The sequence below is a fragment of the Nuphar pumila genome, chromosome 12 (genome assembly GCF_984573655.1).
Source record: "Nuphar pumila chromosome 12, dmNupPumi1.hap1.1, whole genome shotgun sequence".
In the NCBI taxonomy this organism is placed as follows: Eukaryota; Viridiplantae; Streptophyta; class Magnoliopsida; order Nymphaeales; family Nymphaeaceae; genus Nuphar; species Nuphar pumila.
This window is the reverse complement of record NC_143260.1, coordinates 98,291,816-98,308,169: the sequence shown is the minus strand read 5'-3', so window position 1 is coordinate 98,308,169 and position 16,354 is coordinate 98,291,816. Positions and strand designations below refer to the sequence as shown.

Below are 16,354 nucleotides of genomic sequence, written 5' to 3'. Positions count from 1 at the left end.
ATGCATGTATTCTATCTTCGGCGTATGCTTCTTCACTTGCTTACACTTATCGATCTATCGAGGTGCAACCCCATGCCTCGTGAGTCGTCCTTTACACTTGCGTAGTCAGTATAGGATCTCCTACCTCACGAGTTGCTTACGTAGTTGTCTGCTTGTGCGTTACGATGATCGAGGTATGATCTCATACCTCGTGAGTAGCCCTAGCATTCTACCCTCGCGGTGCAGCTCCGCCCAACGAGTCTTGCCCCTCGTTTTGCCTTTGTATTAGTATGTGCATGAGTTTGCCTCTTGTCAGCTTGCACTCCCTAAGTGCAGCTTCGAATGTATAGTGTATATCGTTTCACTTGTCTTACAAGCCACGACACACACTTATGCACTTCGGTTCTCCAAAGACATCGTCTTAGGTGCAAACCTATTTTCAAGATGTATAGCTTGTAAAGCAGAGGTAGCGCCTGGACCTCCCAAATCGATGTATTTGGGATAAATGTGTACAACCTTAGTTTGCCTATTCGATACGACTTAGATAACCTTGTTTAGGATCCTGAGCACGAGTAGGGCGGGGATCCTAGCAAGGTACTTGCGCCATCACTAGATCGGCGTTACCTCACCTCTGATGCGAGACCTAGTTTCTAGGCTTTCTGGTTCAACCAAGATTGTAGCGCCTTCCTTCCTTTGCGAAGGTATTGTTGGATCTCTTACAAGGGATCCATGTTCCTCCTCTTGTAGTTTTACCTTTAGTTTCGTACGATATGTTTGGACTACGAAGAGCAGAACGAGAGGTCTATAGTAACCTCTAAGCGTGTATTGTCACATTAAGCTAATCCTGCTATGTTGATTTCGCCTAATAGGCAGATTGTTTGCGATTGTCTAAAGGACCCAAGCACGATCAGTTGGAACTGGAATGAGTTCACTGTAGGCTTCTATAAAGTAGAAGCATTGGGATTTCCTGCGAGAGATCCGTACCCGTCTCATCGTGGTTGTACTTTTGAACAGGTACGTTGCGTACTACGATGAGTAGGATGAGAGGTCTATGTCTGCCTCGAACATGCAATGGCATGTGTTTGAGATCACAAGAGTGATGTTTCTACCCTCACTATGGATTGGCCCTTTTCATCGTGATTGTACATTCGAATAGGTATGATGCGTACTACGGTGAGTAGGATGTGAATTGTATGGTTGCCTCGAACGCGCAATGGCGCGTATAACTCACCTAAATAATAATCATGCGCCTTCACAGGCAAGATGCTCGATTCGGTTGAAAGACCAGAGCATGTAGAATGGGACGGCGGTTAAGAAACCCTCTGTCGTGCTCATTCGGGACGGTTCATCAAGAGAGAGTATGGATGGTACAAAACTCCGATGGACAGTCATTAATGGCAATCTCGGGCAAAGATCCGACCTTCCTCAGTCATCGGAGGTTAGGGAAAATCCTTTAGGCCACTTCTGCAGAAGTTCGGATGCGCATCTATTGGGCCTTTGTTTGCCTTTGAGGATTTACTCTCTTGGTCACAGATCGTCCCCTTAGGAAGCGAACTCAGTCAGTCATTCGGGGTATAATAAAATACATAGCATAATGGACCCCCGAATCGATCTCGGTTGTTTCTACGTTTTGCCTTGTGCGTACCCACAACGACCTGCTCAGTAATGAGACAAGATATAACTCATACACATTATCATGAGATACACATGTTGTGATGTGCATTGCTTGCTTACTTGTTAGCTCAGTAGTTAGGTACGCTACCCGTTGAGCTATGTACGTCTGTCGAGGCGTTACTCTAGTTGGTTAAACTGCTTGCGCAGTTCTGCAAGGGAATGACTAGCTTCTCATACTAGCCAATTCCTTATACTAGTAGCGTTATACTAGTTATTACCTTTGTAATATAGTTGCTGCCGTATGATTGCTTATCATATGTAGCTTATGAATTGTTTGTGATGCAATAGCTTGTGCCTTACGATTAATATAGCTACTTGCCGATGGGCTGATCCATCCAATGATACTGGTATTACGAGTGTTGTCATGAATACCAGTCTTATGCAATTGCTTTGCTTGACTGGTGGATAAAGTTAGTTACTCTTCACCTATTATATCTATGAGATTGCTATAGTTGCTTGTTTAGCACTATAATCCTTATTGCTCTTGTACGTAGTTGTTTGCCTTACTAGAGCCTTGCTGACTCTACAGCACATTTGGTTAGATCTGTTAGTCTTGCTTGTTCCTACTTGAGCTAGCGTTTATCTTGCTTATTGCAGCCTTTGTTCTTTATTGTCCTTTGCACCCCTACTAGTCTGTTGTGAGACTGACCCATTTCATGGGCAGGTGGTGAACAGGATTTACTACTTGCGATGGCACGATGACGCGATGCATTCAAGACAATGCCCTTTCCTGAAGTTGCACCACTGGGGACTCTTTTGATAGATGTGGTATAAGGTTTCTTTGAAAGCATCTCTTTTGATTATAACTCTGCATTTGTAAAACTGTATTACCAAAATGTGGTTCTTCTTTTCATTTCAATAAAATATATATTTGAACTGCAAATCGGTTTGTAAGGGGGAATCTGCTTTTGGTTGTAATGCGCCCAAGGTCTAGGGACTTGTTTTGAACCTGATCTTCCGCTGAACTTCTGTTTTAAACTCTGATAAATGATTGATTTCAAAGCTTTCAACCTTTTTCATAAAAGGTTTCAAGTCCACGATTTTGGGGCGTTACATGCACACAGATGACAGCTAAAAGAAATTTATTGGATTTGACATGTGGAAAAGAGAGGTCTACACAAGGCTACGACATCTCATCAGGAAAAAAGTGAATACTAATAGCCACCAAGGCTACCACCATCATTATCATTTATTATGGAGAGAGAAAATCCTTGACGAAGAAGGATCTGGATCGTTGAAGCCTTGAAGGATAAAGACTTCAAAAGGCTCTTAAATTTTGGTTTTAATTTTTGAGGAAGATGGATCAGCATTTCCAAGTTAACAGTGTGTTTTCCAACGCTGCGAATTAATTGTTTGGAGGCAGGAATAGCATGGGAATCTGGGATGCCAACAAAGCTCGTGAGATGTTGTGGACACAAGTGCCCCTTTATAAAACAAGAGCAGCATCAAGCAGCTGTCAGCAGATTTTTTTTTAAATTTCGCAGCCCATTTCGTAGGGAAATTTTTTTTTTTAAAAAATCCAAAAAAATAGACTGAAATGACCCTGGGTGCGGTCAACGCACCCAGGATCGGGTTGACCGCACCCGGTGTCGCACCCAAACCCATGTCGACGCAGGTGCGGCACCCTGCTAGCCGAATCCCTGTGACATAGTCCTTACCTAAAGAGGTTAAAAAGAGTTAGAAGTCCATCGTGAAATTCTCATAACTAACTCATCTTTCAATCAAATGTCGAGAGCGAGTAGATCTTCTAGGATCAAGGGATGGAACAGGAACAAAAGAAGAGCTCATCTCCTAATTAGAGATAGGGGTGCCTCCTTCTCTCGTCGAGAGTAAACGATGCCTTTATACCTTTCAGGTTCCAAGAGTGGTTCGGATATCATGCTTTCTTGAGTCTTTTCTGCGGCATCAAACATGGTTCCCTCATTCCTTTGATCACATTCAGAAGGACAAATATCATCAGTACTAGAAAAGATATCAAAGTTCAATCAGGGATGATAAACCTCAATTTCAGAAGAAGTGTTAACATTATGATCAAAGTTTAGTTTATCAAAAACAACATTCCTAGATATTTTGATGTGCTTACTCACGAGGTCATAGCATTTATACCTTTTATAATCATTAGCATATCTCACAAATTTGCACTTCAAGGCCTTATCCTAAAACTTGTGCCGCATTGAACTGTCAACATGAACATAACATACACAACCGAATGCACGCAAATCATAATAATTGGGATGAACTTCATACAAAGAAAAACAGGGTGATTTATCTTCCAAGATATTCATGGGCAATCGGTTTATGACATACACCGTTGAATGAAAAGCTTCTGCCTAGAAGGTAACTGGAAAATTACTATCATGCATCATGCTCATTGCACTCTCGACAATATGGCGATGCTTCCGTTCAGCAATCCCATTCTCTTAAGGTGTATGAGGGCAAGACACCCGCCTACTTATTCCAATAGTTTGAAGGAAATTAATAAAGTCATTTTAGGAGAATTCACCCCCTTCATCACATTATAAACAGAGAATATTTTCAGAGAATTGATTCTTAACAAAGGAATGAAAATTCTGAAATAACTTCAAGGTTTCAGATTTGTATTTCATAAAGAAGATCCATGTACAGCGAGAATAGCTATCAACACATATGAGATAATATCTAATTCCAGACATAGAGGAAACTAGAGCAGGACCCCAGACATCAGAACAGATAAACGGCCTTGAAGCTCTTTTATTAATAGAATGAAATGGAAGAACATAACTCTTACATTGAAGACAACTAGAACATTTTTTATCATCAACACTTAATCCTAAGCTTGACTTGGGAATAAGACTGTTTGAAACAAGCTTTTCAATGAAACAACTGCTACAATGACCCAAACAACCATGCCAAAGATTCGGCTCAATACATTAAAAAAGACCAAAGACACTTAGGAAATACTGAAGAGGACGGTGAGGTGAGCTTCAAGGTGGAACCAACAGGTCGAACACGAGTAGAAGGATTCTCTTCAAAGACCTACATATTGCCTTATCATTTTCCTTCAGCGAACGTTTCCTTCGTGTGAAGATTCTTAACACGAACAAAAAAAAGAGTAAACTCAACTGAAGCATTAATATCATCAACAAACTTAAAAATAGAAACAATATTTTTGTTGATGTTAGGAACATGAATGACATTCGAAAGAGTGAGCAAGGATTTTGACATAAGAATAACAGAGATTTTAATATGAGAAATAAAGTGGTGAGATTCATCCACAGTGACTATACTATTTCTACCAACATAAGGAACAAGAGTTAAGAGCTTAGCAGCATCACCAGTAAGATGAGTGGTGGCTGCACCAGAATCAACATACCAAGTGCCATGATCATTCTGTTTTAAGTTTAATTCAGCAAAGGCAGACAATAACAGCTCCTTGGCTTCTCCATTGTTCTGCAAATTATTTGTCTCATTTCATGTCTCTGATTGCTTTTCTCTATTTTGGGGGTTAAACCAACAATTAGCTTTGATATGCCCCATTTTGTTACATAGAAAATAAGTGGGTATCATCCTTTGCCTCTACGAATTAGGAGAAATGTTGGGTGTAGGTAGTAATGCCACGACTTCCTTGTCCATTCCTTCCTTGACCACCCTTCTCTCGAAAATCATACCTACCACATCCTCGCCCATAAGCAACTCCTATGGCAAGCACGTCTTGTGCTCCAATGTGAACATGAGTCTCTTCAGAAAATCTTTTCAAAGTCATACTAAAAAAGCTTGGCACGAAGATCTTTAAATGTAGGTAAATCTGGTAAACAGAATAAGGAAGGAACTATCATATGATAATCGGGTCCCAGCCCGCTCAAAGTTTTTTGCACCATATCCTTGTCACTAGCTGCACAACCCACGATAGCTAATTGATCTGTAATAATTTTCATTTTGTTCAAGTAGTCCATGATAGTCATGGAGTCCGTTTTCAACATTTGAAACTCTTTTACAAACAGTACTCTGGCTTGAGAAACTTGAGAATATGTTTGAACCAGTCAGTGCCATAACTCCATAGTTGCGCAGTCATCTGAGATTGTGATGCAGTGTAGGAACCGAAAACTCTCGCTAATGGGTGCCGGCGTCGATACTCGTTGATGCGGCGTGAACTTTCGTGTTAATGGGTGCTGACATGCTGCTAGTTTGTCGCTGGCTGCACTCTTCCACTGCACGATTGTGCAACACGATAACCCAAACAATGGCGGAGGCGGGGCAAGCAATGAAGTAAAGAAGACAAAGACTAACAGCGATTAAACAAACTGCGATTAAACAAACTGATTCAAAAGGAATAAAGACATAAACAAACAGTAATAACATGTGGCTGAAATACCAAAATAAACAAAGTGAAGAAAGGCTGCAAAACCTGACGTGAAACAGAAAAGTAATAAATGGAACTAATAAACAATAGGGAAGAAAGGAAGTAATGACAAAAAAAAAGAAATAAAGGACTATTGCAATTCTGACGTGACAGAGGAAAAGCAAAATAAAGAAAACAGGAGGAAAGAGGTTGCTGAAATTTCGTTCTTTTTTTTCTTCTTTTCAATGGACTAATAAACCATTATAAGGTTCAAAAGGTAAACAGACTGACGACTATTGGCTGAATGTAAAGAAATAAATGCAAACAACGTGAAAGAAACCTACGGCTGCAGTGAACCAACAGAAAAAGGACAAGCAGGAAAAGGAAAATCAACAGTAAGAAGAAACAGGTGTGCGGCTAAAAAAACAAAATAACAGAGATTATGATTTTTCCCATTCACTGCCGCACGCAACCCTAAGTTGAGTTATTTAAAAGGATTTGGCTGGATCCGGGTCTCGGGTCCGGACCCGAGACAAACTCTGCCTGCTGCTGGATCTGGGACGTGCTTTGCATCATTGTTCTGGGCCTGCTCTGCATCAGATTGCCACAAGCACCTCTTGCGACAGAGTAGAAATGATATAGGCCACCAACGTTTGATCTCGCTTCATCCAGGATACATACTATGGATTTCTGACATATGTAATAGAAGAGTCTCCCTTACCATTCTTGTCTTCTTGTGATATGAACTCTGGAGACAGAGTCATCCAGATGTCCGAAAAGATCCTGACTTCTTATGAACGGGATGATTTGTCTCTTCCAAATTAGGAAATTGGAGTTGTTCAATTTCTCAGACACAAGTTGACTGAGAAAGCTTGAGGAAAGACCAGATTGATGAGGAAATGAATCCATATTCTAGAGAAGAAGAAAATCGAAAGCGAGAAAGCATGAGAAACAAAAGAGAAAAATGACTTTAGAACAAAGATGCAGTGGCAAGTAAAATCTGTTGGGTTCAGAAGAGATTCAGAAAAGAAATTAGATTTCAAATAAATCATGCTGCCTTTTTTTTTAATATTCCAGACGGTCTACAGACCAGAGGCGGTAAACCAGATTTTACTGTAAAATATGTTTTGAACAAAATTCAACCAGTATTGAGCACGTCGCTTTGAAAATTACATGTTTTCTGAATTATAATGGAAGAAAAGCTAAATCCAAAAAGTTGATCAACAACCAGGATATCGATTAATCAAATAGGAGAGGAGATCACGCCCAGATCAGAGTCTGATTTTGCATCTATTTTGGAAATCAGGAGAAAGGACTTTGACGTGATCCTTTTCAATTTTGGAATCACACCTAGATTAAAATCTGATCTTACGTGATTTTTCAAAAATATTGTTCGTGTGGGATCACATTCAGATGAGAAAAGACAAACAAGAAGAGAACAGAAAAAGAAAGCACGTCAACGCGAACAAATCCAAGAATTGATTTAAAAACAAAGGAATGAAAGAAAGGGTTGATAAAATCAATAAGAAGAAAGAACACAGGAAGAAGAGACGAGATTAGATAGGGAACTACCTTAGAAAGAGACAAAAAACTCGATTTGATGATCACAAGGAGATCACGATCTTTAAGACTGGATCTGTTGCTCGAATACCATGATAGAAATTGAAGATTTCGATGTTCAATCACAAGAATAGAGAGAGAATGGGAGAGAGAACGTGTGCTGCTGAAAACCCTCAATAGGGATTTGCGTATTAGGCTTTTCAGTAAGTATATGCTAGTATAAATATTAGGGTACCAAAATACCCTTTACACAACATGCTTAAATATAATTGAACCATTAATAAACATGTGGCATAATGAACTTGAGTTGGGTCTGGATCTCGGATCCAAACCCAGATATGAATGGCGACTTCTTTTCATTAAGTTGTATATATATATATATATATATATATATATATATATATATATATATTATTTATTTATTTATAATGATGTAATAGGTAAATACTCATTAGGGGTATTTTGGTCATTTCAATCCTTATAATAAGTTGTACCCATTAGAAGCACATTAGTACTTTTACTTTATTTTGTTCTTTTTGTCCTTTTCTGTTTTTATAGGGAGTATTTGGTCTTTGACCAAATAGAGTTGTTTGGTTTCTTTTGGACTAGTCAACATAGAGTTGACCAATATGGAACAGTCCAACAACTCTATTTAAGACTTTCTCTTGTGTATAAATAGGGGTGAACCCCCTCTTGTTCTTTAATGCTTCTCTTAAGTATTCATACTCAATAAAATATATATTTTTTATGTTCTTGTGTTCCTCTTTAAATTTTTTGTTGTCTTGAATGCACTTAGTACTTGTATATTACCTTTGTGCTCCTGTATTGTCCTTTAGTTGGACTTATGAATGTTTATGAGCACTTTGTGTTTATGATATTATAAGCCCTTAGAGGCCCTTATTTTGTATTTCCGCAAATTTCATTACACTTACCACCCAAGGCTTCAGCAATAAGCCAATACACATCATGACACCATGCAATCAGTGGCAAGCCATAAACTTGAATCCACACCAGAATAGATTGAAGCCCATGAAATTTAGGGATGACAACACCATCCCATTGTTCCAACAACAACGTTCTCTGAGCCACCACCCATGAGCCATTGCTCAAAACAAATTTCAATATTTCTCATTGTCAAAGGCCACAAGAAACTCACTATGAGGAAGTGCAGACAATTTTGGCCTAGCAGACAACTTCCATCTATTACTAACTCACGTATATAAAATTCTCTCTCCATAGACTTATGGTCCCACTTGCACACACATGAGAATTTATATTGGTTTATCCTACTCTCCAAAAAAGATGATGGAATAGACTTACACCCTTCATCATCTTCTAGAAGAGGCAAATCCTTGCTGAGGAGGGATAGAAGGATAGCCCATGATCTGAACAATGAGAGAACACCTACTACTGACGCGATTTGAAACTACACGATCACCCTTTTTCTCATCAGAGATCATGATTGTATCAATAATATGATTCCCGGAATCCAGGTGAGCAAAACTATCACCATGTGAAGCCTCCCCCATAGCCTGGGGGAGGTGGCTAGCTCGACTCTGGAAGTAGCCTCTCAACCCAAAACCCGACCCTGAAACAGCCAAGGGGTTAGGGATCTATGAGAGATACTAGAGGCAATACATCCATTTCAATTTCCATCAAATGATTAAAGCTTAAGTAATGCCAAGTTCGACAACATAAACAGCCAAAATGTGAAACCTGAATAATTGATGGAATCTAGGATTACCTCATACCTTATTGGCAGTTAAGATTTCCAAAACAAAGATGGCAGAAATTCATAACATCAATTTATCCATTTATGCACCTCCTGCTGATTGATAACTGTTCTAGATGAGTGAAAATTAGGCATACTGCTAGTCTGACTATAGAATACAAGTATAGAGAAACCATCTCCCATCACCTACCTAATGAAATAACAATCATATAGAGAAACCATCTCCATCACCTACCTGATGAAATAACAATCTGTCATTGTAGACACAGATCATTCCAATCAACGCACTTTCATGGTTCACATGTTTTTAGATGAATCCCTTGGTGAGCATGCATCGATATTGATTGTTCAAATTTTTTAGACAAAGCCTGTTATGAGCACACATTAGTAGTGTTTGAAAGGTAGAACACAGAAGAATAAGATACTCCTTGTTCAATTCTATTGCAGATTGCTTGCTGGCTTCCTTAATAAACCGGATGAAGCTTTAAGCCTTTATCCTTCTAGAGTAGATAATTGCTCATTCTGTTAGTTAGTAAGATATTTCAATTTTGTTCTACAATTTTTGCATTTCCACAGCCTTATATATACTTAGGCTTCCATAATAACCCCCAATTTTCTTCAGAACAAAAGAACCAGCCTAGACAGTCCTCAATATTGTTTCCCCTGATCATAATTACTTGGAATTGTATTCTTTTGCACAAAGAGGAGATTTTTTTTTTGCCACAGTGAGACTGCAACAAATTACATGATCACACCAATATAAGACGAATTTTTTCTCTGATTTTAGAAGAAAAACCAAACACAGTCTACAGATCATCAATTTCTGCAACCTGAATTTATAATACATCGAAATTAAGTGCATTGATCAAAACTTCTAAACATAAAATCCATAAGCACATCCTGGAGAACTCAGGAATTCAAAAGTTTGATTTTGCAATCATAATGGAATGAGAAGATTAAATGATGACATATACATGCTACCTTCTGCTAGCAGATGTCTGAAGACTCTGAACACATAAATTGTCTGAAGAATGTTGAGACACCTTTCTTTTTTGGGGAGCCTGAGAACACAAATTATCTGAAGAACGGTGGGACATATTGCTCTTTTTGTGAGTGTGAAAAACTGAACTGTCTTGAAAACGTCGAGGCACAGTTCGTTTTCTTTGAGTCTGAACATATGAATTGTCTGGGGAATGCTGAGACACCTTTTGCTTTCTTCGAAATCTTGGAAGTTTTTCCACTGGTGGTTGAACAAATTCTGGACATGAAAATAATAATGCTTTATGTCTCCATGCGTGTGTTTGTGTATCTGTTTGTGTGTATGTGTGTGTGTATGTGTGAGTGAGCGAGTGAGAGAGATCCACTGGCTTGAAAAGAAGTAGAATACTAGCATGAAGGTAGTGATTGGTTCTTGGGTAAGGATAGCCGACATGAAAAGGACCAAGGACAAACATAACTAAACATCAATAACCATGTACTTGTGTTTGGGTTGCACAGAGTACAGAAAAATAAATGACAAAAAAATGAAAGTTAAAAAGTGAACATGATAGACCTACAATTTCATGTCAAAAAAAAAGTGAAACAATGAACGGAAAAGTTAATGAGACATGTCCAAAGCCAAAACACTCAACTTTTCTTCAAGGAATGAAGATACTAAAAATTAAGACTACTATAGTCATCGTGTCTATGTCTTGGAAAAATCCAAACACTTCCCAGACATGAATCCAAGACATATAGCCACAATGAATCCAAAAGCACCCCAAAGGGTTGGTTTTTCACAAGAGTAGCATAATGGTATGAAAGAGAAAAATCTCATCAAATTAGATAATCTAAAGCTTTGAGTGTCACATTTAACATGCAGAATTAAAGGCCATCACCTTTTTCATCGTGATGATCAGCATGGCCATTTTTTGGTGCCAGACCAGTAATGAATCTAATCATTTCATCCAACATGCTACGAGGAGCATCCCTTAGTTTGCGAACTGCTGTATATAGTCGCATCCCATTTGGTACAAATATATATGAGTATGCATGCCTTGTTAAAAAACCAGCATGACGCTCGAAATCCAGTGCAGTGATTATCTGTTAACAAATTTCTAACAATCAGATTGAGATACGGAATAGCAGCATCACATCAAGTAGCATATGGAACAAAGACATTATGCCCTATAACATCATATTAGGTAAGCAGTCTGACTTACTTCAGAGCTATTACATGAGGAGCAGCTACACAAAAATCCACCTTCTTTTATTGTTCCATGGAGTATTTTCTGATGAATTTCTCCAAATAAGAGAAGCCATGTTAAAATAAATTGACAAAAAATGATAAAAAATAAATGAGGATATATGTGCATAGAAATGGGCATATTGCCCCACACTCCTCTTGCCCCCAAAACAATAGATAAAAAAACAAAACGGAAGCATATATTTATACATATATGTGCATATAACCACAAAGCCCTCCCCTTACAGAAAAAAGAAAAAACATGCATGTGCATGCACCCACACATATGCAAAGTAGCTTTCCGTGATTCATAATTAAAGAATCATGTCAATCAATTAAATCATGACCAACCAAACTCCCACATTCTTCCTGACCATTATTTTAAATCATGAACCCACAGTAATCTTATGCCACAACCAAAAGCTAATCCTGGCAGAGCCACTTTATTTTATCAGATTGATGAGATTGTTCTTAGAGTATCGACCATCCTAGTCATGACTAAAATAGGGGTATAGAAACTGTTTTTCCAAATATTACACTCAGAGAGGGGGGGGGGGGGATAAGCAACTTCATTCCTGAAAGCATGTCTGTGAATGCATATAGCATACAAAAGTATGCATGCATGTAGATGGGTGAGTGCATGCATGTAAATGGGTATGTGTTAGCTTGCATGTTTGCCTCTGTCTGTCCATACCCATACCTCAAAACTGAATAACCTTAACCTTCAGTAGATAGCAAGTATATGAGTAACTCTACATGTTTATAAATGCAGGGTTACATTGCAAGCATGCATTGCATAGGTGCATGTCAACCAACCTGTTCTCCAGGATTGATGTATCTGACTGGACAGCCATCCAGAAGACCAGTTCCAAGAAATGCTGTGACGTTAGAAGGAAACTTTGTTACAGCCACCTTCTTTGATATCTTCAGATCGAGTTTTTTTTTATGAGGACATAGTGATACAACATTGTTAGTATCCGTGACATCCAGTTCAGCGATTTCCATTTTCCCATCTGTATTTGCCCCAAAAAGTTCTTCATTCATCAGAACACCAGATGAACCAGAAATTCCCATGGAAGAATTTGACTGTTGTGAAAAGCTAAAAGCATTAGATGATGTTTTACTGTCTAATTCTTCGCCAATGACAGCCAAAGTCTGGTCCTCCATGTTGTAGTTTGAAGGTCCCACTGAACATTTAGACTCATCACTATCAATTGCCATATTAGTTTCATAAGTTCCTCTATCCAAATCCTTAGAAAGATTTTTCATAGCTGCCATGAAGGAAGAATTAATAGCATCATCACCATGCTGAACACGAGAACAGGATTCCACTTTATCATGAGTGGAGAGAGGAAAAGAACTACCTACTGACCCTCGAAGTTCAACATTTGGATTATTTTCCAATCCATTTTTATCCGTGTACCCATTAACATCAAACTCAATGTTTCTGTGAATCATGTCATCACCAGAGCTTTCAATAGTAGAATGTTCTGTCGTCAAAGACTCAAATCCATCACCAGATTCTACCTTGAAATTTTTACTGAAAGTAGAAAGCATGGAATCGCCACAATCATATAGCTCCACTTTTGAGGCATCCTCACGAGACTCAACCAAATTCACATTTCTGGACTTAATTTCTGGAGGAACCAAAAGGCAAGCACCAGCTTCTGCAACTCTAGAATCTATGTCATACACCAAACAATCATCGCTATGCAATTCTGAGTCAAATTCGAAATGAGGAATAGCCCCTTCCACCAAATCCATGAATGAGTCATCTTTCTCGCAGTCCTCCTCAATCACTTCCCTATCCAGCTTCTTAGAAGCTGGAGGAACAGGTTCATCATGATGTAAATGGTGAGGACGCCCAAAATTGGCAGGTGCACCCATCTTAGTCGCTGGACTACCACAAACCTTTGGACCATCAGCCAGCATTTAACCACCACAAAAGAGTCTGCAAAAATCAACAAAAGATACCCAATAACAAAAGAATTTTGCAGCATCTTCCTTGATATCAGAAAACAAAAATATTAATGGGCGATCAGTTTAAAAAAAAATCACATTGTTTTAATATCAAAACTATGAATAGTCTTTACCAATCACTCTCTTTATTCAAAAAAAAATATCCAGTAAGAAAAGGAGAACATGAAACAAGAAAAATTATCATCAAAATCACAGGTGGATATAAAAAAAGGCATTCATTGCCTAAAAGTGAGTATAGATCCATATAGACCAACGAAGTGACCATAGATGTAGAAAGCAACACTCAAGCACAATCATATAACAAAAATCACGCCCATTTCCACCAAAAAATAACACTAGATTTATAAAGGTAACCAACTGGAACGCTATTATAACCAAAAAACCGCAGAACAAAACCGAGAGAGAGAGAATCCACGGAAATGAAGCCCTGATTCATCGAAAATGACCTGAAACCCCAAAAAAAAGGTTCCTACTAACCACAGAACATTCAACGCAGATATGAAGCCCTAAACCACCAAAAAACAACCCCAAATTTCACAAATTAACAATACTACTAACCTCCACGCTGCAGAAACCAGGGAGACAGATCCCCTCGGTTTCTGCCTCTTCTAATCTCGCAGTTCCGATGAAACGAGCCGCGCAAAAGCCCCACTGGAAGACCTAACTCCAAAATCCATCCCCGACCTGAGAAGAACCAGGAGCAAAATGAAAGAGCAAAAACAAGGGCATCAAGAAAACGACAGATCCATCCGGTGCTTCCCTAGCCACAGAAGAAGAAGGCCCATCCGCCACTCTAGGGGTCGAATCGAACCGCGCCCCCTTCTTCCCCAGAAGCTAAGCCACCTCTGAGAGGGAGAGGCGGTGAAGAGAGGGCCGAAATGGGGAAGTAAAAAAAAAATTGAAAAAGGCAACGGGAGGACGCGACGCGGATAGCGCATCGGCCTTTTATAGGTTTGGGTCCGGGCTTCACGCGATGACGTGGACATCCTACTCCTCACCTCCAGCCAATCGGAAGCCACACAACCGAAAAAGTTAATCTGACGTGGCAGCTCGACCGTGGGTGCGCGGATGATGCGGCAAGCCTACCTGGCACCGACGGTTCAAAATAATGCGGCTTGGCCGTTCCATCGTTGAGATTGAGGCGCTGACGTGGCAGTTGCAACTCGATAAGAGATGAGTTTGATAACTGCTCAGATCAACCGTTCGGGTTGATGAGATGTTAAGCAGGTCTTATGTGGCTTGCTAGTTGATACGTTATTGGAGTTAATCATGGCTTGGATGTGAACAAGTGCATCTTGGGTGTAGGAACTCTGTTAAACCAAGAGTTTGCCATGATAAGTTATCACCCCTCATGTGTTGGTCTAGTATATTTTGTCATGTAGATCACTTAGGGGGTTTATCTTGAGATTCTTGGTACATGGGGTTACATTAGAGCCTACCCTACACACTTTCCCCACCTTAATTACCTATAAGGGGTAGTAGGAATAAGATCCATGTTAAACGAGAGGGTGTTGTGTGTTCTCCCCTGAAGACGCACGGTTTTCTACAGTGCGTGTTCGGGGTTCGAATGATCACCATGTATATAAGCATGTGTGGCTCGTATCCCTATGTATGTCGGCATCACTTAGCATCGGAGTCCGGTGTGATTGCAAACACTTAAGTACCCTTTTTCCGCCATTCTCGCTATGAAACGATGGTTCGAGAAAATGACAAAAATGTTCTTCATCCAGAAAAGGGAGTTTTGATCTTAATTCTTCAAAAAGTCCAAATGTTTTATTTTTGCCCTAAGCAGTAAACAGCTATGCTGTCAGCGGATCAATCCTTGACGACGCAACATCTGTTGTAACAGGAGCTCCTTGACGACGCACTCTTTACTGTCGTCTGTTGTCGTCGAAGCACCCTTTGCCGTCATCTGCTGCCGTTGGAGCACACTTTGTCATCCTCCTGAGTCCAGGTTCCCGCCTTGGTTTTTAGCTTGTGTTACAACACATTGTCGCCTTTTCATTTGTGCCTTGTGTTACAAAACATTCTCGGATTCGTTCCTACTACGTGTAGATAACTATAAATCGATTGACGGGTTCGATCATTGGTGGTTGTCATAGGGGCATTTGTTGGCCATCTCTTTTTACAGTCTTCTCTTCTTCTTCGTTTTTGTTAGGCAGTATGGAAAAAAGCAATGACACACAAACATTCAAACAAGTGCCATTAAGGCGTCGTGAGTACATTTTCATGTCATCATGCTATTGTTGAAGAACGTATGTCGTCGTGAGTGCCATTAAGGCATTGTTTTGTTATTGCAGGTGGATGTATTTTCGAAAGTTGGAAAATTAAAGATATTTGTAGGGCTCTGAGACCTGTTGACAAGAATGCTTGTTTACAAAAGTGAAGAAGGGCCTCTACCCCCATCTGGTATCGTCCATTCACTCAGTATATGCAATATAACGCAAATCGTGGTTGTAGTAACATAATACCGATTTGTGAGATATTTTATTGTTTGTTAATATCGATTTGTAAGTTATTATGCTGAATTTTCATAGCAATTTGTAATATATTATGCGATGTGTATATCGATTTGTAAGATATTATGTGTTTTGTAGTGACGATTTGTAAGCCATTATATTGAATTGTCGTATGGATTTGTAATATATTGTGTGACATGTATATCGATTTGTAAGATATTATGTGTTTTCTAGTATCGATTTGTAAGATATTTTTAGTATGATTTAAAAATATGTGGGTGCAAAAATATATTGTTGCGCACCTGCAGTGGCGATTTGCGTATTCAAATCACTGCTAATTTTAGTGATTTCTATTGAAATCGCTTCACAGCGTCGTACATATAATTAAATTGCTCTCACGTGAATCGTTATCATCAACACATATACGT

General features: G+C 39.3%; 1 protein-coding gene across 3 annotated transcripts in view; it reads right to left on the bottom strand.

The window, feature by feature from the left end:
- The window catches only part of LOC149821280 (uncharacterized), a 76,281-nt gene extending 61,892 nt beyond the window's left edge, over positions 1-14,389 (bottom strand). For 2 of the 3 annotated variants that reach the window (XR_016426405.1, XM_089982131.1), the window contains exons 1-5: positions 14,026-14,389; positions 12,304-13,438; positions 11,465-11,533; positions 11,141-11,345; positions 10,245-10,521 (exon numbers count right to left, since the gene is read on the bottom strand). Coding sequence is in view for 2 of the 3 variants with exons in the window: in XM_089982131.1 (XP_089838257.1) it covers positions 10,245-10,521; positions 11,141-11,345; positions 11,465-11,533; positions 12,304-13,419 (1,667 nt within the window). In the remaining variant the exon portion in view is untranslated. The remainder of the gene's footprint in view (positions 1-10,244; positions 10,522-11,140; positions 11,346-11,464; positions 11,534-12,303; positions 13,439-14,025) is intronic. The other variant, XM_089982132.1, reaches the window with a different exon arrangement.
- Positions 14,390-16,354: the final 1,965 nt, after the last annotated feature.